The following is a 26,776-nucleotide window of genomic DNA, read 5'->3' as shown; positions in this document are numbered from 1 at the left end:
GATTTTAGCCTGCTTTTGGCCTGATCGGCTTGATGTAGGGTGTCATGGGGATCCGTAAACAACAATGGCCATCAGGACGCAAGATTTAATCATTTCATCTTTTGTAGTGTGTCACAATGGCTACCGGATCTCATGAAAAAAAATTTACCTGTGGGAACTTTTTTGCAAGATGCAAAATACATACCAATAAATACATATCACTGCAGTTTCCAAACACAAATGAACACTAGAGGCAGTATAACTGCAAGCACTTGTAATCGTTTTTGTACACAGTTATGATTACAGCTCTGTATGTTTCGTTTTTCCCGGACATAACAAGCTTGCTCGGTAGCTCAGCCAGCATGGAATAGGACTTGGTATGCAAAATCCTTGACTCATGATGAAGGAGCTGAAAGATGAGAGCTCAAAAAACAAGTTAAAACAGCATGCTAGCGATTGCATTTTTACGTCACATTCGCTTTCGTTCATACTATCGTGTAGGTTTAGGTGTAGTGCAGATGGTACATTAAAATGTCACAAAGGATTAGAGTTATAGCGCCACTCAATAGACATTTCAAGTCAGAACTGTGGTGACACGTAATAAACCAATGTCACATAAAACACACCACATGTACGTTCATCTGTTCTGGGGGGAAAAACAAACACTCTCTTAGAGCCACTCAGTGGACATTTCACATCGAATATGTCATGAAATGTACATGCAACTACGTATTTCGCATCTTGTGCAAAAGATCTCACAAGTATGTTTTCGTCATGAGATCAGGTTGCATTATTAAGGTTTTGTCAAGGGAGTACAGTGACAAAGTGATTTTATTTTTATTTTACCTCAGTTCTCTTTGACAGTTCATACTATCCTCTTCACACAATCTATGTTTGTCCACTGTCAGGTAGTGCTGTTCGCTTTACACTCATGGTACCTTCTGTCTAGTCCTGCTGTATCGATGACAGCACGCACACCATCAGGGGCGCATTAAGATAACCAGAGGTCCCTGGGCTACAGCATTACGGTAGGACCCCCTACCCAAGAAAACTTCTTTTTTTCTAACTTCCTGACAATTATTTATATCCAAGTTACCTTTCACAACACTGTTTTGCGTAAAATGAATATGTGAATATGTCAATACGTAAAGTGAATATGCGAAACTGCCAGAAGGTGGCACTTGTGGAACAGCTGAATTATAGCCATTACATAAAATAAATGCTACGTTATTACATACATACTGAGGTAATATAAAAATGAAATGCAACTTTCCTGGCCGAAATATGAGTTTACAAGCATGATTTAAACTCCGTAAATCACTGAAAAAATTAATTATTATACGATTATTCATCATCAGTAGATCAAAACAACACTTGGAATGTTGCCATAAATGTGGCCTATTTGGTGATTGCTAACTTTTTATTTTGAAACATGCCGTGTTCGCGTTTAATTATTCAAATCATATTTCAAATCAATTCAGATCACATTTAAGCACTAGGGCGATTCCTATTTTTCCATCCCTGGATTTGAAATCGAGACTTTGAAGCAGCTTTTGATGGAACATTATTTAACACCCCAAAAAAGAGTGTCTTAAAGCAGGCGGTAATTTATGCTGCTTTTGGTAGATTGCGCTAGTCATTATGGAAATGATCTGGCTGCGTCTGTGTTCTTTAATGTGCGCATTGTTAGTAAATCACACTGCCATCGCCGCGTTTATGGAATTGTGCTTTACTGCTAATTTGACCTGTTTAGTAAAAATGGCCCAAAATTGGTGTAGTCTTCAGTGAGAAAAAACATTTTAATAATCTAAAGATTCCATGGATGTTAAAGGTTCTTCATGTAATAATAATAATAATAATAATTCGTTACATTTATATAGCGCTTTTCTAGACACTCAAAGCGCTTTACAGTGTCAGGGGTATCTCCTCATCCACCACCAGTGTGCAGCATCCACCTGGATGATGCGACGGCAGCCATAGTGCGCCAGAACGCCCACCACACACCAGCTTACTGGTGGAGAGGAGACAGAGTGATGAAGCCAATTGGAATATGGGGATGATTCGGAGGCCATGATGGTCAGAGGCCAATGGGCAAATTTGGCCAGGATGCCAAGGTCATACCTCTACTCTTTTCGAAAGACATCCTGGGATTTTTAATGACCACAGAGAGTCAGGACCTCGGTTTAACGTCTCATCCGAAGGACGGTGCTTTTTGGCAGTATAGTGTCCCCGTCACTATACTGGGGTGCTAGGACCCACACAGACCTCAGGGTGAGCACCCCCTGCTGGCCTCATTAGCACCTCTTCCAGCAGCAACCTAGTTTTCCCCAGGAGGTCTCTCATCCAGGTACTGACCAAGCTCAACCCTGCTTAGCTTCAGTGGGCGACCAGTCTTGGGCTACAGGGTGATATGGCTGCCGGTGTAACTGTAGATGCCAGTAAAGAACCTTTATCTTTAAGAGTGAGGATATTACAGTCGCTCTGGCATTTCTGTGCTCAGGTAGTTTAGACTGCACTACTTCCAAACTGTCTCCCTGGGTAGTTTTAGAAAGTCCCTGATATGCCAGACATCCAACACCAACCCTTTTGTCTTGCAGATGTTCAGCAGCAGGTGGTTTTCCACACACCAGAAGTCCTCCAGCAGGCAGCTTCCTCTACTCTGACTCATCTCCATTACGGATGTGTATAGTACAATCATGAGTTTACAGAAAACATCTGCAGGTGGCACGACCTACTCTTACAATGCTAGACTCTCAGTGCCATGGCCTCAAAAACTCCTGCAGAGATGATTATGGTCAATTAATCAGAAACAAACTTCTTCAGACATTTATATACAAGTTTGCAGTTATGCAAGAGAACACATGTTTTGAATTTTATTTGATATTATTTTATTTATCCCGTGAGCCTACATAGGAAAAGCTGTTTGGAAAGTGGATGGATTTACAGTTGAGCTCAAAAGTTTACATACACCTTGCAGAATCTGCAAAATGTTAATTATTTTACCAAAATATGAGGGATAATACAAAATGCATGTTATTTTTATTTAGTCTGACCTGAATAAGATATTTCACATAAAAGATGTTTACATAGTCCATAAAGGAAAATAATAGCTGAATTTATAAAAATGACCCTGTTCAATAGTTAACATAACTTGACTCTTTTTCTTTGACATTGGCTTTTTTTTACTTTTTCTTCGACTTCAGTTTCTTCGACTTTTTCTTCGACTTCTGCTTCTTTAACGTTTTCTTCGACTTTGTCTTTTTAGACTTTTTCATCAACCTCTGTTTCTTCGACTTTGTCTTTTTCGTCATTTTCTTAAGACTTCTGCCTCTTCGACTTTTTCTTCGACTGTCTTTTTCAACATTTTCTTAGACTTCTGCTTCTGTGACTTTTTCTTCGACGTTGTCTTTTTCAACTTTTTCATCGACTTCTGTTTCTTCAGCTTTTTCTTCAACTTCTGCTTCTTTCACTTTTCTTCGACTTCTGCTTCTTCAACATTTTCTTTGACTTTGTCTTTTTCGACTTTTTCAACAACTTCTGTTTCTTTGACTTTTTCTTAGACTTTGTCTTTTTTGATTTTCGTAGACTTCTGCTTTTTTGACTTTTCTTCAACTTCTGCTTCTTTAACGTTTTCTTCGACTTTGTCTTTTTCGATTTTTTCTTAAGACTTCTGCTTCTTTGACCATTTCTTCGACTTTGTCTTTTTCGACCTTTTCTTCAACTTCTGCTTCTTTAACATTTTCTTTGACTTTGTCTTTTTCGACTTTTTCAACAACTTCTGCTTCTTTGACTTTTTCTTAGACTTATGCTTCTTCGACCTTTTCTTCGACTTATGCTTCTCCGACTTTGTCTTTTTAGACTTTTTCTTCAACTTTGTATTTTCAACTTTTTCTTCAACTTCTGCCGTGTTTTTTTTTTTTTTTTGTTCAGTGATAGTTGTTCATGAGTCACTTGTTTGTAATGAACAGTTAAAACGTTGTTCTAAAGGAAAATTCTAAATTCTAAATAAAAGATCTAATTTTTTTGTAAAAATGTTTTCTAAAATTTTTGTGTATTTGAACCCTTTCCAAAAATCACTGTATGATTTTGAGATCCATCTTTTCACACTGAGGACAACTGAGGGACTCATATGCAACTATTATGAGACAACTATTACAAAGAGTTCAAACCAGGGGGGATGGGGTCTTAATCCCTCAGTTGTCCTCAGTGTGAAAAGATAGATCTCAAAATCATACCACCATTGTTGGAATGGGTTCAAATACACAAAAAAGCTGAAAAACCAAAGAATTTATGGGACCTGAAGGATTTTTCTGAAGAACATTGGGCAGTTTAACTGTTCAGGACAAACAAGGGACTTATAACCAACTACCACTAAACAAAAAAAAAAAAAAAAAAAAACATATCTATCGATCATTCAGGTATTAACACAGTATTAAGAATCAAATGTATGTAAACTTTTGAACAGGGTCACTTTTTATCAATTCAACTATTATTTTCTCTTGTGGACTGTATGTAAATGTCTTTTATGTGAAATATCTTAATTAGGGCAGTACTAAATAAAAAATAACATACATTTTGTATGACCCCTCTTATTTTGCTAAAATAATACCATTTTGCAGATTCTGCAAGGTGTATGTAAACTCAAGTGTATTTCTTTTATTAGCATGTTCGCCCCTACAGTTCACATTGAACCTGCATTTACTACATTTACAGTGCAGTGTAAAATACAGCCATAACTTATCATCAGATGGTACTATCACCTGAGTTACTGTGATAAACAGCCAGACAAGTTAAGGAGAGTGTGTAACCTTGTAAGAATTTCAGACCTAGCCATGATTACATCACTGTAAATTTATTTTAACCCTGTATAAGGGCTTCGGGGGGAGTTTTGCACTTCTCTCTATCGCTCTCCTTCAGTCCATATGTCCAGAACAAGCGCCTCTTTCATCCACTTGTTCACAAAAGCTTCCTTTCATTCCGTTGAGAGATGGCTTCACACCAGTTCTGTTTCCAGAGTGATACCCAGTAAACACAGTGAAGGGAATGCCAAAAATCAGTGGCATAGGGGTCAAAAAGAGAGAGAGATTGAGAGAGGGGGAAAGAGAGACAGTGAAATAGATAGATCTAAATGTTTGTTTACAGACATGCACTTGTCAACGTCCATTAGAACATGTATAATGTATGTTTTAAAAGTGAGTCTGCTAGGCTCTGGCTGTGTCTTCACAGTCGCCGGTATGGAGGAGTTTTTGGCACGGTCACGCTCATTCTAGGATGTGTACTGACTCATAAATGAGACATTTTGAGGCGCCCACCATCTCAGTGACCTTAACCTGACTCCAAATACATTGAATTTGAGACAGAAGCGGAGAACTCAGGGTGGGTGGCCAAAGTGGAGATCAGAATTAGACTGCAACATTTCAGATTTTTTGTTCTTTTTGTCTCATTTTGCCATTTTGTCTGTACTGTAGACTACCAGTCGAATGTTTTTGAACAGTAAATTTTTTAATGTTTTTAAAGAAGTCTCTTCTGCTCACCAAGCCTGTATTTATTTGATCCAAAGTGCAGCACAAACAGTATTTTTTTTTTTTTTTTACTATTTAAACTAACTGTTTTCTATTTGAATATATTTTAAAAGGTAATTTATTCCTGTGATTTCAAAGCTGAATTTTTTGCATCATTACTCCAGTCTTCAGTGTCACATGATCCGTCAGAAATCATTCTAATATTCTGATTTGCTGCTATAGCTGAATATGTTTTATTCCGGTTTCTTTGATGAACAGAAAGTTCAGAAGAACAGCATTTATCTGAAATAGAAATCTTTTGTAAAATTATGTCTTTATCATCAGTGCATAATGTTACAAAAGCTTTTTATTTCAGTTACATGCAGATCTTTACATTTTTCTATTAATCAAAGAATCCTAAAAAATGTACTCAACTGTTTTAAATATTGATAATAATAATAATAATAATAATAATAATAATAATAATAATAAATGTTTCTTGAACAGCAAATCAGAATAATAGAATGATTTCTGAATGATCATGTGATTGGAGTAATGATGCTGAAAATTCAGCTTTGAAATCACAGGAATAAATTACATTTTAAAATATATTCAAATAGAAAACAGTTATTTTATATAGTAAAAATCAGAATATTACTGCTTTTTGCTGCACTTTGGATCAAACTAATTCAGGCTTGGTGAGCAGAAGAGACTTCTTTAAAAAAACATTACAAATCTTACTGTTCACATACTTTTGTCTGGTAGTGTATGTGTGTGCATTTTCATACAAAAATACTCAGCAAAAAAGAAATGTTTTCTCACTTTCAACTGCTTTTGTTTCCAGCAAATTTCTTAATGTGTATGAAAATATAAAATGGTCTGAACTACCTTTAAAAATAAAAAGTCTGCTCTAGCTTTTAAGAATGAAGTCAAATCATGGTTTGCTGAGATTTCTGAGGTATTTGTACTTAGATAGAAACGTACAAATGCTTCCTTCCTAACATAAAAAACTACTATGGTACTTCCCCAGTACGTTTTGTGAAGGCTAGCATCACAGTTGTTTAGATGTTTGGCTGCGGGTGAAAAACAGATCTCTAGCAGCAGGACACGTGTGTATCAACACAGACGGTCAATTCGGAAACAGTTTGTTCTGTTACTGACCTTGCCATGGCTTTTGAGACTTGTATACCCCGTGATCTTACAGCGTTATACCACAAGGCTTTATCTGTGTGATTGCATAGGAACATATCTTAAAAGAAAAAAGAACTGGCTTTTAATAATGGATCAAGTTCAGTCAAAAAAGGGCACCAACAGAGAGTAGATGAAAGTACTGCTCAGAGATAATAAGCCAGGCTGTAGCCACAGGCGTAGCCGGAGGAACTGAACCGGTTCGTGACACAAACACACACATACACACAAAGATCATCAACTAGAGACAGTATGGCGCTGCGCTACCAGACTTTTGATTAAACCAGTTGTTTTACAGAAAATCAAAGTCTCAAATCTCGGTTCATCACTAAGCAGCGATTAAAATTTGTGTCACTAAACAAATTATTAATTAGCGAATAAAATGAACGACATTAAACCACCTCTGATAACCATTCAAGCTCTGTTGAGTTCAAAAGGAGAGCATCAACATGGTGCCAACAGCAGAAAATTGTGGGCATATTGTGGCATTTATGTGCTAAAAGCCATTGAACTAGTAAGAGCCTGTGGGATGTCACACTTCTAAGTGTTAAGTTAGTGCGCACACAGCATTTCAATATGAATTCTGTAATGGCATTTCAAAATCATGAATGTCAGAAATCATGTAAGTAAAAAAACTTTGGTGACTTTTCCGTCACTGAATACAAAATAAAAAAAGGTTGTTGCGACTTCTCGCAACTCTGACTGTTTTTCCTTGTAATTCTGACTTTTTTTCTCTGAATTGTGAGATAAAAACTAAAATCCGAACTACAAAGTCCTATTTTGAGGGGGAAAAAACGTACATGTTCTTTTAATTGCGAGTTTATGTCTCACAATTCTGACTCAATTGCATGTTATAAAGTCAGAATTGTGAGATATAAACTCGCAATTCTGACTTTATAAGTCACAATTTTGTTTATATCACACAATTCTGACTTCATTTCTTAGAATTGTGAGTTTAAATCTCACACTTTTGAGGAAAAAAGTCTGAATTATGAGAAAAGTCAGTATCAAGAAAATGTGTCACAACTGTTTTTTTTTAGTTGCGAGAAATAAAGTTGAGGTAAAAACTCGTAATTCTGACTTTTATCCCCCCAGAATTGCATGATATAAATTCACAATTGTAATGGTGCGTTCACACCGGACGCGACTTGCACGGAAAAAACGCGCTATTCGCGCGTAGTTGAACGCTTGAACATTTGAGTTTACTCGCGCCATTCGCGCGGTAAAATTCGCGTCATTCGCGCGTGACATTTTCTTCACAACACGCGAATTCGCGTCAAGGGAGTGGCTTCTGCCACTCGTCAGCGGGAAAGTAGTTGTAAAATAGGTGAATGAGCTCAATTTGCCAGCTTTAGCTTGCTTGTAGTCTCAATATGTATGTATATGTAGGTCAAATTGAGTAAAGAGCGATTTTTAAAACTAACCAGATTGTCCGACCTCTTCACTCACTTTATTCCTAGTAAGATCCCTTTTATTCCTGTTTCTACAAAAGTCCAAAGATGTATTGTACAGCTCCGAGGAACCACAGACAGCAACGGTGATTTTGTCCGCCATTGTTGTTTCGGATTTCTGCCTCCGTCACTACTAGAGCAAGCTCCTGATTGGTTAACGCGGCGCGGATTTTCGCCAAAGTTCAGATTTTTGAACTCGCGCGTTTCTCGGCAATCGCTTGAAACGCTCAATGCGCGCCGCGCCATTCACGCTATTCGCGCGTTTCGCGCTGCCTCATTCGCGCGTTTCGCGCCGCAGGATGGCTATTCGCGTCTTTGCATTGACTTAACATGTAAATCACTCGCGCTTGCCGCTTCATTCGCGTCCGGTGTGAACGCACCGTAAGAAATAAAGTCAGAATTGTGAGATGAAAACTTGCAATTCTGACTATTTTCTCGCAAATGCAAATTTATATCTCGCAACTCTGACTTTTTTCCTTGTAATTCTGACCTTTTTTTTCTTAATTGTGAGATATAAACTCTCAATTTTTGAGCTAGAAATTCCTATTTTGAAGGGGGGAAAAGACTTAAATGTTCTTAGAATTGTGAGTTTATGTCTTACAATTCTGACTGAACTCAACTGCATGTTAAAAAACCGTTAGAATTGTGAGATATAAACTCACAATTCTCAGAAAAAAAGTCAGAATTACGAGAAAAGTCTGTATTGCAAGATATAACTCGCAATTGTGAGAAAAAAGTCCGAATTGTAAGATAAAAAGTCGCAATTGCGAGAAATTGTCACAATTGTTTATTTTTCAAAACTGCGAGTATAATAAAGTTGCAAGGTAAAAACTTTTTCTCACAAATGCGAGTTTATATCTCACAATTCTGACTTTTTATAATAAATATAGTATAAACTCGCAATTGTGAGTTATAAAGTACTATTCTGAGGGGAAAAAAGACTTACATGTTCTTAGAATTGCAAGTTTATAAAGTGCGAGATAAGTATAAACTAAATTCTGAGAATAAAAGTCTGAATTATGAATAGTTTATATCTCACAATTCTGACTTCATAACTAGCAATTGAGAGTTTATATCATGCAATTCTGAGAGAAAAAAAAGTCAGAATTTTGAGGTAAAAAGTCACAATTACCTTTTTATTTTACATTCTTATTCAGTGGAAGAAATTGGCTTCTATACTTTTGCCTTGCTATTTTTATGAATTACTTTATAAAGTAATTAGGAATATTGTAAATTTTGTTTTATTGTTTTATCAAATTCCAATTTATTTTCCCCAAATTCTGTTTTCTATTGTAAATTCTCTTAATTTCCTTTTATTGGTTTAATTAAAATCTTATTGATCAAAAAGCATGTCTAATCAATTGAACTCATGGAACTTCAACAATTAAGGAATTTATTTAAAACACTTTACAGTAACGGGGACCTATGAAATAAGTAATATCTTTTGATGGATTGTTGTGAAGACTTTTGCATTTCTATGTGTTTGATACGCAGAGGTGCACATAACGTAGAGCAGGGTTAGGGTGAATCCAGGGGTTAAAAGTTTAACTTCTTGACATGCAGTTTTAAAAATGACACAAGATGCTCAAAAGGCAGTAAACATTGTGTGATTGTCAAAGATGTCCATTTAAAAGCAGCAATGCAATCGTGGGTTAACAATTCTGACAAGACTGCACACAGAATGTTCTCTAGATTCACTCTGGCGATGTCTAACCTTCTCTATTTCACACCCCAAAAGCATTTGGCTCTGATGTGAACAGCAACGGATATACAGCACAGCAGGGTCACCAAATCCGACAAGGCGACATTAGAGGTTACCGAAATCTGTTACACCCCCTTTATTTTACACAAAATGGCTTTGATGTTACTCAAATTCACCTTGGTGATGTCTAACCTCATCTATTTTATTTCCTTGAAATAATTTTGGTCTGATGTGAACAGCAACAGATATACAGCAGGGTCACCATATCTGACAAGACAGCATTAGAGGTCACCGAAATCTGTTTCCCCTACTATTTCAGACAGAATGACTTGAATGTTGCCCAAATTCACTCTGGTGTTGTCTAATCTCCACTGTTTCACACACCAAAAAAACATTTTGTTCTGATGTGAACAGCAACAGATAAACAGCAGCGTCACAAAATCAGACAAGTCCGCATTAAAGGGTTACAGAAATGGGTTACGCCCTGTAACACACATTAGTGCACTTTAAAAAGAAATCCATACAATTTACGATAAAAAATGGCAGCTGTGGTTGCCAGAATTTTACTGTAAAAAAATACAATATGGTGATGAGAAAGTCACATGATGAACCAAAGCTCATCACAAGCAGCTATTAAATGCTAACATATCAGTCCCTCCAGGATTTCGCGGGATTTTTTTGTGATTGTTGCGGCCTAAAATGCCAGATTTTGCGGCAGCTTTTTCAAAAAGTTGCGGGAAAAGTTGCGATTTTTTTAGACAGATTTCACAAACATGTTATGAATTTTTTAAGTGTTCTTTGCAAGCTTACTCCCCCAAAGCACAGGAATTCAAAAATTCGGCTTTCTGCACGCTCTGATCACATGCAGATCTGACAGCAGACAATCGCTGCTTCCTCAGGAGGCTGCAGCGCAGGTTCAATTAAGACAAAATCATTTTGTCCCCGTAAAATATTTAGACTTTTAGCATTTTGTTGCCGCGGCGACACGGCTAAGTCTATGTAGGGTAAACACTGGAATAAATGATTGATGAAACTACTGTGTGAATGCATGAAAAATTGTTTTGTTAACTGCCCCTCTCAAACTCGCTAGCACTATCACCTTTGCCCACGCAAGGCCTGACATCTGACAAAAGCAAACCACCACAGACCTAGTTTTACAAACGTTATGAAGTTTTGTTGTTTCAAAAAGTTAGGAGCACCAAAAAAAAAAAAAAAAAAATACGAGCACCCAATTTCTTTTTAGTTATCTGCTGATCTAGATTCTTCATGCCCGATTCTGATTGTTTTACAAGCAAATGGGCTGATTCTGAAAACCTTTTTTATATATTTATTTCATGCCTAAAGCAAGGGACAAGAATGAAGGAAAATGAGTACATGAACTAGATGTTTATTTTCCCTATTATAGATACAGCCATTTAAATTAGAGGCAACCACTGCATTTTTAAACAATTACAGTAGCCTATAAATAACAAAAAACAAACAACACATCTCTTACTTAATTGTGTAGACAATATATGCAGCCATCATCAAAGTAGGCTACTCTTTCAATATTCAAAGTGCAAATAGAGGGATATACTAAATATACTAATAACAGCCTAGATATTTTATATAACCTAATTTGAGCGCATTGGGGAGTCGCTCTTCAAACGCAGGGTATTAAAATTGCTTTTGAATGTGTGTGCGCGTTTTACTTTTTGGTTTCATTTTAACGACCGCACGAAACTCTCGGTGGTGCTGAAAGTGCTTTCTAAAGTGCGGATCGGCCGCATTTTTCTGTCCGAACCCGGCCCGCGTCCGACAGAGCAGTAACCGAACCCGATAGGCATTAAGATATTTATGTCCGAGCCCGATCCCAGCCCGACATTTTTTTTCTCATACTAATGACACATGCACTTTTTTGTGTGGAAAGCCCGCTTTTATTAAGCAACTGCAGGAAGGCGTTCGGAAATGTCAACAGATGAGAGCATCAGCGCAACACCGAATATTCGTTCAAACAAATTACTCCCAAATAAGAAATTAGCAGCACAGTAATTACTGACACCTAAAAGGTAGGCTATTTAAATAAAAGACGAACGAAAAAAATGGTGCGGTATTTATATTTTATATTACATATACATTATATATAACGTTTGTGTATATATGTCTATATATAAAATGCATATATTATTTTGAAACCCAAAATAAATGAGTCTCAAACATTATTAACAAACATGCGTGTTTATTTGAACACTTCCGTCAGTGAACAAGCAGTGTACAAAACGCTAAAATAAATCAAATAAATAATACATTTAAATATGTAACTAGCCTAAATAATAATGTTTAAAAGGCTATTAAACAAACATTCGTTGCAAAAATTTGTAAAACCTCGCCTGGACCTTGTCCGACAGCTCATCAGAATTACTGTCCCGAGTCCGACTGGACCTTTTTTCTCTTTCCTATTACACAGCTGCTTTTTTAATAGCAAAGTGATTACATTTATTTTCGTTTATTTAGTTTATAAAGTAAATTTAGAAATATATTTGGAACACTTTTTACTTGTTGAATTCAAGTTTTTGTTTTTTTAAAGTAACGACCAAGCGGCAGATGGCAGATTAATTTAGCCCTCTCAAGTAATCACGATTTCAATTAATTTTAAAACTTAAAGCATATCACAATATTAGTTTAATCGTTTAACCTAAATGTGTGCTATATTAGGCGCATATCCAGTCGTTTGTGCAGAGAGTGAATACTGAAGCTCGCTTTGCAGGACATGGAAGCGCCGGTGTGATGTGAAACTTCATTCCGGCTCATAAAGGTTAGAGTAATATATCATCCGGATCTGTAAAGAAATAATTTAAAAACAAAACTCTTTCATTAGCTATATGCCTAATTCATTCAGATGCATTTAGGCATTAAAGGCGGTAAAAAAAAAATGGTGGTAATTTCGAGCCCTGAATTGCTTTGCGCGGTCTTTCGCAGATTTGTAGGTAATTTGCGGTAAAGTCGCGGTGATTGGATGAAATTGCAAGGCCGCAAATAAATCGCGGGGATTGGCTGAATTTGCGTGAATTGGCGCGATCGCAACATCGCGAATTTCTGGAGGGACTGACATATATAGAAGGTGCATGGTAACACACATGAAACTGATATAATGCAATAAACATTCATTTAAAGGAACCGTATGTAAGAAATTCATTTCAGTTAATCATAAAATGGCCCTGACATGTCACTAGACATTAAGAAATCACGTTCATTTCAAATACTTATATCACTGACAACAGTGGTCCGGCCAGGATATTGTCATTTAAAAGTGACAGTTGCAGCCCTCAACTGATGTTATTGTTGTCATTTTGTGTTTTGGTCTGAGACGCCACCCTCCAGCTATCTACCAATCACAAAGTCAGTAGAGGTTCGTCATCCGGGTTGCCAGCTCTGCTCTAGTTACAGCTGCAACTACGAACGTGTCGGATAAAACATGTATAACGTTACGAAACCTAAAAGACCTCGTTATGAATCCGAAATCGTGACAAAGTCCGAAATAAAACAAGGATTTGTATAGAAGATGCCGTTGAAAGATGGAGACGGCTGAAAACAGATCCTGCAGCTTAGCTGGCAACCTCGAGTCAGGGGGGAAGGGGAGGGGATACACCGTTCTACATTATTTTGAAAGTGACTACAGTACCAGTTTTGGCCACAATCCTCACGGTTCCTTTAACAACGTTGGATGTAACATACAATCCTAATGTACAAAACTGCTAAGAAAAAACTACGAAGAAACATAGTTATTTCAACAACAAACAAAAAAAACCCATCAAATTTGAAATGTAACGCAGGGAATTCTGGGAAAGTTTACGGTTATACACTGTAAATTTTATGTTCTTTTTCACTTCTGAAAACGGTATACTACCGTAAAATGACATGCAATGTCCAATACCGTTTTTTTTACTGTATAAATTAAGAGAACTTTCCATTAACCATTTAACAGGTTTTTACAGTAGCATTTTTACAGTCTTTTACCGTTAAATTCACAGCCATTCATAAGCATATAATGATATTCTAGGGAATTGTGTGCTTCTAATTTTATAGCAACAGTTTTGACAAGACCCTCTTTAATTCTAACATGACAATGCCTCTGTGTATAAAGCAAAGTTCTAGAAGAAATGATTCAATATGGAAGAACTTGATTGGTCTGCATAAAGCAAAGTCCTAATCCCAGCTGAACACCTCCGGTGTGATTTTAAATGCAGACCTTGAGCCAAAAAAATCAGCATCAGCAAATACCAATGACTTGTACATATGGGTACAGCCATTTTAGACACTTCTAAGACACTTCTGTTGCAACAGAGATAGAAATAAAAATAAAAATTAATACATGAATTTTTTTCCATCTTTGTTGCCACAGTTCTGAAAGTGCCTTTTTCTGTTCTAAAGAAGGGGAGTGTTCCAATACTTTTGTCCATATAGTGTATGTACAAGTTATTGGTTTTTGGTTTTGGAGTTTTTGGTGCAAGGTCTGCATTTAAAGTCACTGGAGGTGTTCAGCTGGGATTAAGACTTTGCTTTCTGCAGACCAGTCCTTTCAACCTTGCCTTTTACACCGAGGCATAGTCTTGCTAGAATAGAAGAGTGTTCCGTCCAAACTGTTGCTACAAAATTATAAGCACACAATCCCCTAGAATATTATTATATGCGTAAACATTAAGATTTATACTCATGGAAATGACTAAAGTAGTCAAACCTGTTCATTGAAAGGGGGTGTCCCAATACATTTGGCAATATAGTGTATCAGTGTTTTTGAAATAGTCATTTGAGTGAATGATTCAATGACTCACTTAAATTGAACAAATCGGTTAAATGATGCAGCTACTTGTCGCCACCTGCTGGCTCAAAGACGTAATCTGCTTTGGATTTAAATAAATAAAAGTATGTTAAAAAATAAACATCATCCGCTGGAACACCACTCTCTTATGAACATGCTTTTGGCAGTTAGTGGTAGATAGAGATTGCAATTTATATGTTTCTTTTCATATCAGAGGGCCTTTATTAACCACCAGAAATGTGTGGAGCACTTTTCGAATGGATGGACAATGCACTTTATTGCACCTCAAAATCTCAACAGCCATTATAAAGCTTGGAAGAGCCAGGACATGTATTAATATAACTTAGGATGTGTTCACACTTGTAGCTAGTTTGTATGGTTCATTTGGTTCAGACCAAAAAGGAAAATGATACATTTGGTCCTGGTTCGCTTAGCGTTCACACAGGCATTTTTGACAGCAAATCTAAAGATACCGAACCTAAAGGCATAGTGATACTTTCACAACCTGATTGGTTGGGTTGAATGACGTATATTTCGTGACGGAACTAACCGAACGCTCCAAACAAAAGAAAATGGCACATTCGACTTAAAAAAGCGCACTTGTTGTTACATGTATATTATTTTATTCTCACCACCTGCAAACTTACAAAGAGCTCATAAAAAGGCACTTTACCTTCTTGTTGCTCCATGTTTGCCCTCGGCTTATTTAGTTTTGGATACACCACTTGTTCGCTTCATGAAATCATGTTGCATAGCGTCGCATCTTGTTATTACAGTACTTCTTGTTTTTTGTTAGTTTAGAAATATTTGGTCTGTGTTGCAATTATATTTCATTCAAACTGCACCAGAGTTGGTTTGGAAGTGGACCAAGACCCATCTTTGTAGCGGTCTAGATCCGCTTGTTTGGTGCACACCAGGGTTCGGATGGCAGCGTTCACACTTACTCAAATGATCAGCACTAACAAAGCAATCAAACCAAACATGACAAGTGTGAACACACCCTTATATTGTATTCATCTGAAAGAAGAAAGTCATATACACCTTGGATGGCTTGAGGGTGAGTAAATCATGGGGTAATTTTCATTTTGGGATGAACTATCCCTTTAATACATAAGGTTTTTAAAAGCTTTTAAAATTATTAACCTTGCATGTTCTCTTTTAGGCTCATGGTGCACCATATAAATTACAAACTGTATAAAGTCAGATAATTCACTTTTCTTTGTTCTTTTGGCTATATATTGTGATATTATGCTTATTATTTTTATTTATTTATTTATTTTCTCAAAAATGATTTTGGTACACAACAGCTCCCTACTTCACAGTGGTGATTAGCTTCTTTTCAATCTCTGATGTTTGTTGCCAAAAGACCTCATCTGCCCTCAAAAACCATCACCAATCAAGGCTCCTGTAATGTTCAGTGATCTTCAGCTGCTTACATTTGTGATTTTAAAAATAGCATAGGCTTTCTTCAGAACAAATCAGCTCTAATAGGCATGAAAGCAGAGTTTCATGAATGTTCAGCCTTCTGTAGCTAGCAGTGTTTGGAGAAAAATATACCTTTGTCCTCCAGTTGTTTGAAACCGCCTGACAAAAGGTTTCTAAATAAGGCAGAAAATAATCTTCTCCATCATTAAGGCTCTGCTGTGTTTAAACACTAATAGCGGAGATACAGTGCGGTAATAACAGATAATGTACTGTATGAAAACCTTCATGCCCTAATTTCAGACAGTAAATATATGTCTTTACCTAATTTGACTTTACAAAATTAGATTTTTCCTTTATATGCAGTGTAAAGTTAATGAACAAGTCCATGTTTCTCCTCGAGTGGCAATAATTGCAAAGGCTTCTGCAACGTGCTGCAACAGTGATGTGCTCCATTTGAGGTCCAAGATAAATGGAAACCTTTGCACACATGTAGACCTGCGAAACGCTATGGCTTTCAAATCAATTTCAGCCCCGGTCCCCGTGAATCTCGCCTTGTGAAGATCACAGGCACTGTGAAAAGCTATTCATCTGGGCAATTCCAAGGTTATGTACAAGAAGGCCACTGTAGCTCAATGCACGCTGTGGCGCTTGGCATGCATCTCCATATTTCATAAACAGATGTGTTGTTTACGGGTGGCAGGGGTGTGTAGACAAGACTCTCTGACCTTGCCAAGTCACTGTAATGGTGAAGGTAACAGCTGCTTGGCCATTTGGGGGTTTAGACGAGCCGGTGGTGACTCATACTAACTTATTATTCTGCAAAATAATTGCGAGTCCTAATATTGCAGATATTTCGGGTGATAATTTGTGGTCTGGAATATAATAATATATCATAACATGAGGTAAAAATCCAATTTTGAGTCAATTTTTGAGATTGAATGTTGCATCATTTTAGTTCTTTAACGCTGTTTAAAGCCCAGGGCGGGTTCTGAGACACGCTCGCTCTTACCTTGCCACTCGATTTGCTTTTGTTATTCCCATTGGGGAGGGTTGAAGGTGAGTTGACGTCCTCATGGAGGCGGTCCAATAGCCAGAGCAGGAATTCAAGAGCGTCATGCTGGGAATTCCCCCGGAACTGTGCACCATATTTAGATACTGTCATCTGGACAAGAAACAAGATAAAGGTCACTCAAGTAGTAGTAGTAGTAGTAGTATCAGATCGAACATAGGAAGTTACTAAGTATCATGATGCTATTTATTCACTCCACGTATATGACGCTGAGTTGTCTAATGAATCTCTATAAAAACAAATCCTGGAGTGGTTGAATAATAGCCGCAGTGGATCTGACTCAGAACAAGCAGTTTGTTAGTTACTGAGATGGGATGGAGAGCAGATGGAGGATGTAAATTGCATTCTGCTATATAGTGAATGATGCTCCTCACTGCTGATCATGACAACAACTGTGTAAATGAATAAATGACGAATCCTCTTCACATCTGTGATCACAAAAAAGTTTTAGTAAGAACAATAGCAGCACAACTGTTTTCAACATTGATAATAATGATAAATGTTTTTGAGCAGCAAATCAGAATATGATTTCTGAAGGATCATTTGGCTGAAAACTCACCTTTTCACCTAAATTACTTAGAAATACAGCTGAGGTCAAAAGTTTTCATACACCTTGCAGAATCTGCTATGTTAATTATTTGACCAAAATAAGAGGGATCATACAAAATGCGTGTTATTTTTTATTTAGTAATGACATGAATAAGGTATTTCACATAAAAGATGTTCACATATAGACACAGGAGAAAACAATAGTTGAATTTATAAAAAATTACCCTATTTAAAAGTTTACATACTGTACACTTGATTCTTAAAACTGTGTTGTTACCTGAATGATCTAGTTTTTTTTTTATTAGTGATAGTTGTTCACGAGTCCTTCATTTGTTCTGAACAGTTAAACTGCATTCTATTCTTCAGAAAAATTCTTCAGGTCTCACAAATTTTTTGGTTTTTCAGCATTTGCGTGTATTTGAACCCATTCCATCAATGACTGTATGATTTTGAGACTTATCTTTCGACATTGAGGACAACTGAGGGACTCATATGCAACTATTACAGAAGGTTCAAAAGCTCACTGATGCTCCAGAAAGAAACACGATGCATAAAGAGCCGTGGGGTGAAAACTTCTGCAATTTGAAGATCAGGGTAAATTTTACTTATTTTGTCTTCTGGGAAACATGTAAGTATCTTCAGTCATTTCTAAAGGGCAGTACTTAATGAAAAAATACGATATTTAGGCAAAATAAGAAAAATGCACAAATCTTCATTCTGTTCAAAAGTTTTCACCCCACGGCTCTTAATGCATTGTGTTTCCTTCTGAAGCATCAGTGAGCGTTTGAACCTTCTGTAATAGTTGCATATGAGTCCCTCAGTTGTCCTCAGTGTGAAAAGATGAATCTCAAAATCATACAGTCATTGTTGGAAATGGTTCAAATATGCACAATTGCTGAAAAACCAAAGAACTTGGACCTGAAGGATTTTTCTCAACTGTTCAGGACAAACAAGGGACTCATGAACAACTATCACTAAACCAAAAAAAAAAACAGCTGTGGATCATTCAGGTAACAACACAGTATTAAGAATCAAGTGTATGTAAACTTTTGAACAGGGTCATTTTTACAAATTATTTTTAATTATTGTATTCTACAACTATTATTTTCTCTTGTGGACTATATGTAAACATCTTTTATGTGAAATATCTTATTCAGGTCAGTACTAAATAAAAAATAACACACATTTTGTATGATCCCTCTTATTTTGCTAAAATAATTAACATTTTGCAGATTCTGCAAGGTGTATGTATACTTTCGGCCACACTTGAAGGCCATATTATTTAAAGTCAGGTGTATTTAAAATCATAACTTTAATGCTGAGTGACATAAAGATTAATTACAGCTGCATTAACCGTTCGAACTCAATCTAGTGGCTTTGAGCAAATTGCAGATAATAATATAAAGCCGTAGGCCTACAGACTGAGATAACTTAATAATCTTAACATTAGTCATATAGTGAGAGAGTGGGTCATGTGGTCACAGAGTTTAAACCCATCTTCAACAGAATGAAAGCCTAGTTTTCAGAATGGTGTTCTCCGCTAAATGCCTCACCCTCAAAAGAGTTATTCAGAGGAACAACTATTTATTCAAAGCACCTTCTAATTAAACGCATGTGACAGAGAAACTGCTATATTCTCCTCAAAGAGGTCAAAGGTCACACAACGTGTGTTGTGAAAATGGAAATGTAGCCTAATGTTTAATTTATCACATATAGTCAATAGTCACTGGAGAATATTTAAATTCTGCTCCTGTGAAATGACTTTGGCGTTTGTCAAAGCTTTAAGAAATGTAGACCTCCACTTATCTCTGGTATTAAAGAAAGGATTCCTGTCAGTTTTATATGAAAAGAAAGCCTTCCTTTTTATCAATGAGTGCTCAGCCTGAAGAGGTTTGACTTGCACTTGAACAGTAGTTTTGTGCAGAAATGGATGGACTAGTATTAGTGTGGAAGCAGGTCCTTGAAAGAGAATCTAGCCATGAATAAACACTGGTTTATAGACGGTCACAGACTCTTTTGATTTCCCCCCAGCAACATTCTAACAAAAATGTTTTGTACTGCATACAGAGAGAAATATCCCAGTGTTTTCAGGATAGGAGTTATAGAAGGAAAAGCTCCCAGAACCATCATCTATTAAATAATTAAAAAATAAAAAATAGTATTAAAGAAATTGGACAGCTAAAATATCAAAGCTTTGATCTTCAAAGGGCTTTTTTTTGCTCAACATCTTGTCAGTGAATATAAATATAAGGAAAAATAATTGCGTTAGAACTAATGAAATTATTTGGCAATGCAGTTTTCTTTCCTGTGCTGATCTATTTCATATTAAAACATGAATTTCCTTGCAAGTTGTTAGTGATGGCTGGATAAGGATTTTAAAAATCATTTTAAAGACATTATTTTATTTTAAACAATACTACCAGGTTTTCCATTAAAACTATTTTTCTTTGCAGGTTGTACATATAATTTAGACATTCTTATCTCAGACAGCATACTATTACAGATTTATATACGCCCTTTCTATTTTATTTTAATTTATTTTTTAAACAATACTTACCGGTTTTCCATTATAACTTTCTTTCTTTTCTTTTTTTTTATTTAAACTTATTTCATTATATATATATTATTTTATTATTATTATTATTATTATTATTTAAATAATGCTTAACAGCTTTTCCATCATTATAACTTTCTTTACTTTGCAGGTTTTATATGTCATTTAGACAGCATTTTATTACAGATTTCTATATGCCCCTCCTATTTTATTTCATTTCATTTCATTTCATTTCATTTCATTTCATTTTATATATATATATATATATATATATATATATATATATATATATATATATATATATATATAGTGGTGGGCATAGATTAATTTTTTTAATCTAGATTAATCTAGATTAAATCTTGAAATTAATCTAGATTAATCTAGATTAAAATGGCTAATTTGAATTCTTCTGAAAGCATTCAGAATATGTCTGCTACCCAAATAATGACTAAAAGTAAGTCTTTGAGAAGTGGTTTCTCAAGCCAGGTGGCGCATTAGATCAGGCGCTCATCTCCTGTTTCCAAAATGCATTACAAACTGCTTGACAATTGCATTTAAAACACAATTAACTATACAAACTTGTGTAACCAAGTACTTCTGCGCAAAAGGCTGTACGACGTGCGCGTTCCCGTAATATACACAGGCGCGCGGGTATGGATAGCCTATCTGCGTGCATCTTCCAATAAACTGTGTTGCTTTTAGAAGCGTCAATTCAGTTGTTGCATATAGTATAATGTCTTTATTTCGGGATTATCAAAGTAAATTATAACTCAAACTTGAGATTTTACTGGGGCACAGCAGATTTTCACTGGGGCACGTGCCCCAGTAAAAAGGGTCTAGCAACGCACCTGCCCTGAAGCGGCTTCATAACTGCATCCATGTCTGCGCGTCTCATTTGATGTGGTAATTTAACAGAAGTTGAAGACTCGTTCTCGCCCCCTACATTGCAATTCAACTAGATATACGTCATCCGCGCTAAAATATCAAAGTGAAAGTCATCATTTCTTGCGTAGTTTAGACCCAGCTCCCAACCCAACTTTGAGAATAGATTAACGGCGATATTTTTTTTATCGCGCGATATGAGTCTCACGTTAACGCAGCACGTTAACGCCGATAACGGCCCACCACTAATATATATATATATATATATATATATATTATTATTTTTTTTTTTTTGTATTTTAAACAGCACTTCCAGGTTTTCCATGATAACTTCCTTCCGATTTTATTTATTTATTTGTTTGTTTGTTTGTTTGTTTGTTTAATTTTCTTTTCTTTTAAACAATACTTCAAGGTTTTCCATGACAACTTCCTTTTCTTTGCAGGTTGTACATATAATTTAGAAGTTCTTATCTTAGACAGAATTCTATTACAGATTTCTATATTCCTTTCCTTTCCTTTCCTATTTTATTTTATTTTATTTTATTTTATTTTATTTTAATTTATTTTATTTTAATTATTTTATTTTATTTTATTTTTATTTATTTATTTATTTATTTTATTTTAATTATTTTATTTTAATTATTTGATTTTATTTTATATTTATTTATTTATTAATTTATTTATTTTATTTATGTTATGTTATGTTATTTTATTTTATTTTATTTAAAAAAATACTTACTGCTTTTCCATTATAAATTTCTTTTCTTTGCAGGTTTTATATGTAATTTTCTATTACAGATTTCTATACACCTTTCCTATTTTATTTTATTTTATTTTATTTTAATTATTTTATTTTATTTGAAACAATACTTACAGCTTTTCCATTATAACTTTCTTATTGTTCTTATCTCAGACAGCATTCTGTTACAGATTTCTATAAACCTTTCCTATTTTATTTTTATTTTATTTTTATTATTTTATTTTATTTTAAACAATACTTACAGCTTTTCCATTATAACTTTCTTATTGTTCTTATTTCAAGACAGCATTCTGTTACAGATTTCTATACACCTTTCCCATTTTATTTATTTATTTATTTATTTTAATTTATTTTATTTTATTTTTTAATTTTATTTTAATTTAATTTATTTATTTTTATTTTTATTATTTTTTATTTATTTTAAACAATATTTCCAGGTTTTCCATGATAACTTCCTTTTCTTTGCAGGTTGTACATACAATTTGGACATTCTTATCTTAGACAGCATTCTATGACAGATTTCTATATGCCCTTTCTATTTTAATTTGTTTTAGTTTATTTTTAAACAATACTTCCAGGTTTTCCATGAGAACTTTCTTTTATTTGCAGATTGTACATATAATGTAAACATTCTTATCTCAGACAGCATTCTATTACAGATTTCTATACGCCCTTCCTGACAAGATGAAGCATCAATTTTGGTTTCCTGTGAGACAAAGAATGTATATTTTAAATGCATACTGTATAATGCATCTCCTATCAACTTTTAGGAGTACGCTATGATGTCAGAGCCAAAAGACGTGTGCTAAAATGTAGATCTCCAGTTGTTTTCCTTCAATACTGACAAAGTCTTGATTATTCAATGTAGACTCAGATCAACCATTAACTCTGCTACATTCCCCTCAAGAGTTAAACTAGCTAGACATCAGTCAGGAACTACACAGAACACGACCTTGTGATCTGTGAAATACCAGCCTGTCATCTATCAACCGCATGCTATCTCTACCAACAACCTCCTTTACCCTTTTTAACAACTCACTGCTTTGAGTTCCAGCTCACAAGATTTTGGTCTTGGGTTGCATTAGAAATCGCATAATTGAACCAGTCACCACTTGTAAAGCCTTCACTTTGTAATTCAGGTACTTTTCAGTCTAATTAGAAATAGATGGCACTTTACTGAAGCCGATATTAAGCAAATGAAGTTAAGCGCAGTGGGAGGCTTAAATTATAGGGTAGAGCTCTTGATTGTTTATAGATGGCTCCCCGTATCTGCGGTTAGGCACTCATTAACTCGCGCAGACGTCTGAGAAGCAGAGAGTGTTTATTTATGTCGTCTCTAGACAAGATACTCTGGGCTCTGTCAACAGGAAAAAGCAAATCAGACAGCCTCATGTAAATTTATGACACGCAAGTCATTAGACTCAGAGTCAGATGAGGCTCTTAATGTTGTCTTGTTACAGTAGATGATCCTTGATTCAGATTTATCCACAAATATCTTGTTTTTGAGTGGGCACAGCCTTATATTTTGCCTTGAGAGATCTTGTTTTCTCCAATTCTCCATTCGACTAACAGCCGGCCCAGGCTGGAGGTCTTCAAGGCAATCATTTCAGACTTTTGATAGTAGGGTGTGAATAGAACTGGGCCTCTGGTTCCCATCAGAGCATGAGGGCTACCTTATGACTACTCCCACCTCTTCCCGATGACGCTTTTCCACTGAAATCTTGTCTGGATTTCTCCCACCCGCTATAGTTTCTTCAGCTACTCCTTCCTCAAGATAAATGGCTTAACCCTGTGTGGAGCTCAAAGAAGCTGATAATATCATAACAGAACCTTTTAACATTCTGAAGTACCTTTGGAAGATTTGAAAGATTCCAAAGGTTCTAAACGGAACCATCAAAAGTGTTGCTGAAGGAATTTGTTGGCAATATATCTTCTTTAGACGTCAAAGGCTGAACTAATAATCTGTAGGCAATGTACATAGTAAATCTTGAGCTTTTTGCCATCTGCCCCCTCTGTCTTAAAGACAACGGCAAGCTCTTTTGTCATAAATACTCTAGTAAATGTATTACGCTAGTAGTAGATTTCTGAGAAAGCAAAGTGTTACGTAAGACTTTCTGCGTTCCAGACTGCCCTCATCTTTGTGGTCAGTATCAAGGGCGGCGATGTCTTATCTGAGAGTGCACTCTACTTTTTAAGTTTGCTCTCTGGTGATAATGTTATCTGTGGAAAGTTTCTCATCCTGATCTATTTTCTGCTCTCAAGAGATCATCCTGTGGGAAAGCGTTTGCTCACATACTGAGCAAACTAGTCAGAGTTTAAACAATGATTTCAAGTTATATGTTTAGTTGACCTACGGTTGAAATCAAAAGTTTACATATACCTTGCAGAATCTGCATAATGTTAATTGTTTTACCAAAATAAGAGGGATCATGCAAAATGCATGTTATTTTTTAATTTAGTACTGACCTGAATACGATATTTCACATAAAAGACATTTACATCCAGTCTACGCTTGGTTTTTAATACTGTGTTGTTATCTGAATGATCCACAGCTGTTTTTTTTTTTTTTTTTTTTGTTGTTTGTTTTGTTTAGTGATAGTTCATTAACAGTTAAACTGCCTGCTGTTCTTCAGAAAAGTCCTTCAGGTCCTACAAATCCTTTGGTTTTTCAGAATTTTTGTGTACTTGAACCCTTTCCAACAATGACTGTATGATTTTTAGATCCATCATTTCACACTGAGGACAACTGAGGGACTCATATGCAACTATTACATAAGGTTTAAATGCTCACTGATGCTTCGGAAGGAAAAAACATGCATTAAGAGCCAGGGGTTAAAACTTTTGCACAGAATGAAGATGTGTACATTTTTCTTATTTTGTCATTGAGTACTGCCCTTCAGAAGCTACAGAAGATACTTACAAGTTTCCCAGAAAACAAAATCATGTCTTAATGCATTGTGTTTCCTTCTGAAGCATCAGTAAGTGTTGAACCTTCTGTAATAGTTGCATATGGGTACCTCAGTTGCCCTTAATGTGAAAAGATGGATCTCAAGATCATAGTCATTGTTGGAGAGGGTTCAAATACACAAAAATGCTGAAAAACCAAAGAATTTGTGAGACCTTAAGGATTTTTCTGAAGAACAGCAGGCAGTTTAACTGTTCAGGACAAACAAAGGACTCATGCACAACTATCACTAAATAAAAAAACACAGCTGTGGATCATTCAGGTAACAACACAGTTTTAAGAATCAAGGGGATGTAAACTTTTGAACAGGGTCATTTTCATAAATTCAACTATTATTTTCACTTGTGGATTATTATGTAAACAACTTTTATGTTAAATATCTTACTCAGGTCAGTACTAAATAAAAAATAACATGCATTTTGTATGATCCCTCTTATTTTGGTAAAATAATTAACATTTTGCAGATTCTGCGAAGTGTATGTATACTTTTGACTTCAACTGTACGTCCATGAGATGTCAATATCAAGATTTTATTTATAAATATGTGACCCTGGACCACAAAACCAGTCATAAGGTTAAATTTTACAAAACTGAGATTTATACATAATTAGAAAGCTCAATAAATAAGCTTTCTATCGATGTATGGTTTGATAGAATAGGACAATATTTGATCGAGATACATCTATTTGAAAATCAGGAATCTGAGGGTGCAAAAAAATCAAAATACTGAGAAAATCACCTTTAAAGTTGTCCAAATTAGGTTCTTAATAATGCATTTTACAAAACAAAAATTACATTTTGATATATTTACAGTAGGAATTTTACAAAAAATCTTCATGGAACATGATCTTTACTTAATTTCCTAATGATTTTTGGCATAAAAAAAAAATCTAAAATTTTAACCCATGCAATGTATTTTTGGCTATTGCTACAAATATACCCCAGCGACTTAAGACTGGTTTTGTGGTCCAGGGTCACATATGTGTATTTTAGAAGCTGCACAGTCACAATTTCCAAAGTTTTCCAATTTAATCACAGTAGTTCATTTTAATAGGCTATCTGGAATAGTATTACTTTTTAAAAGTACATATTCTCAATATATACAGCATTTTATCACACTCTTTAAAGACCTTAAAGTGTATCAGGCTGTAATTTGTTATTTTTAATTGAAACCAAGTTCCTACAAGAACTTTATTGACAGTCAATAGTTTCTTCCATTAACCCCATAATAACGTAAAGAGCATTTGAACAGCTTGAAATGTATATTTAAGTTCTTCAAATAAAATAGGAGCTACCTGTATTATCGGATAAAAGCATCAGAGAAGTGAAGATATAGTAAAGTTATAATTTAGTTGACTCTACCTTAAACTCAGCGGAGAGTTGAGGAGTGTATTGCAAAGTCCAAAGCGCTCGGACCAAAGACGCGAGCCGTTCCGTAACCTCTCCTTTCTCATGCTGACCGTTCTCATTCTTTATAAATCCGTTCATTCCCCTGTGACACAGATCCAGTTTATATCGCTCCATACACAGATACTCAGCGAGCAGGTCCGTGTTGCTCAAGCACTGCACGACGGCGTTCATGAAGCAGGTGTTCCCGTGGTTCTTCAGACCCAGCACGCCTGGCGTTTTATCCCCGTACAACGAGAACAGCCGCTCTTTCGCGGAGGAACGGCAGGGAAGCGAGGAACTTTTCCTCACCTGGCTGCTGCTGTCCTCTTTTTTCACCTGTCCCGAGTTTCCAGCGCAAGGTGCGCTTTCTCCAAACCCACCATCGTCATCCTCAGCATCCGAGCGTTCGGTTGTTTCTCCGCCGTTAGCCAAGCTCCCCAAACTTTTCAAGATCCTACTTACCAAACTTTCAACAGATTTAAACGATTTCCTTCTGAACAGCTTCCCTGTGCGTTTCGCAGACTTTCCTGAATCCTTTTTCGCTTTCTTGTCGCGTTTATCCAT

The 26,776-nt window shown here is 35.7% G+C and overlaps 1 protein-coding gene across 1 annotated transcript in view; it reads right to left on the bottom strand.

Moving 5' to 3' along the window:
* Positions 1-26,776, bottom strand: part of usp43b (ubiquitin specific peptidase 43b) — a 76,742-nt gene extending 49,966 nt beyond the window's left edge. The window contains exons 1-2 of the mRNA XM_073833148.1: positions 26,186-26,776; positions 17,054-17,206 (exon numbers count right to left, since the gene is read on the bottom strand). Of these exons, the coding sequence (XP_073689249.1) occupies positions 17,054-17,206; positions 26,186-26,776 (744 nt within the window). The remainder of the gene's footprint in view (positions 1-17,053; positions 17,207-26,185) is intronic.

The sequence above is a fragment of the Garra rufa genome, chromosome 1, assembly GCF_049309525.1.
Source record: "Garra rufa chromosome 1, GarRuf1.0, whole genome shotgun sequence".
NCBI lineage: Eukaryota > Metazoa > Chordata > Actinopteri > Cypriniformes > Cyprinidae > Garra > Garra rufa.
Note: the sequence above shows the minus strand (reverse complement) of the source record. Positions and strands in the feature narration are given on the sequence as shown.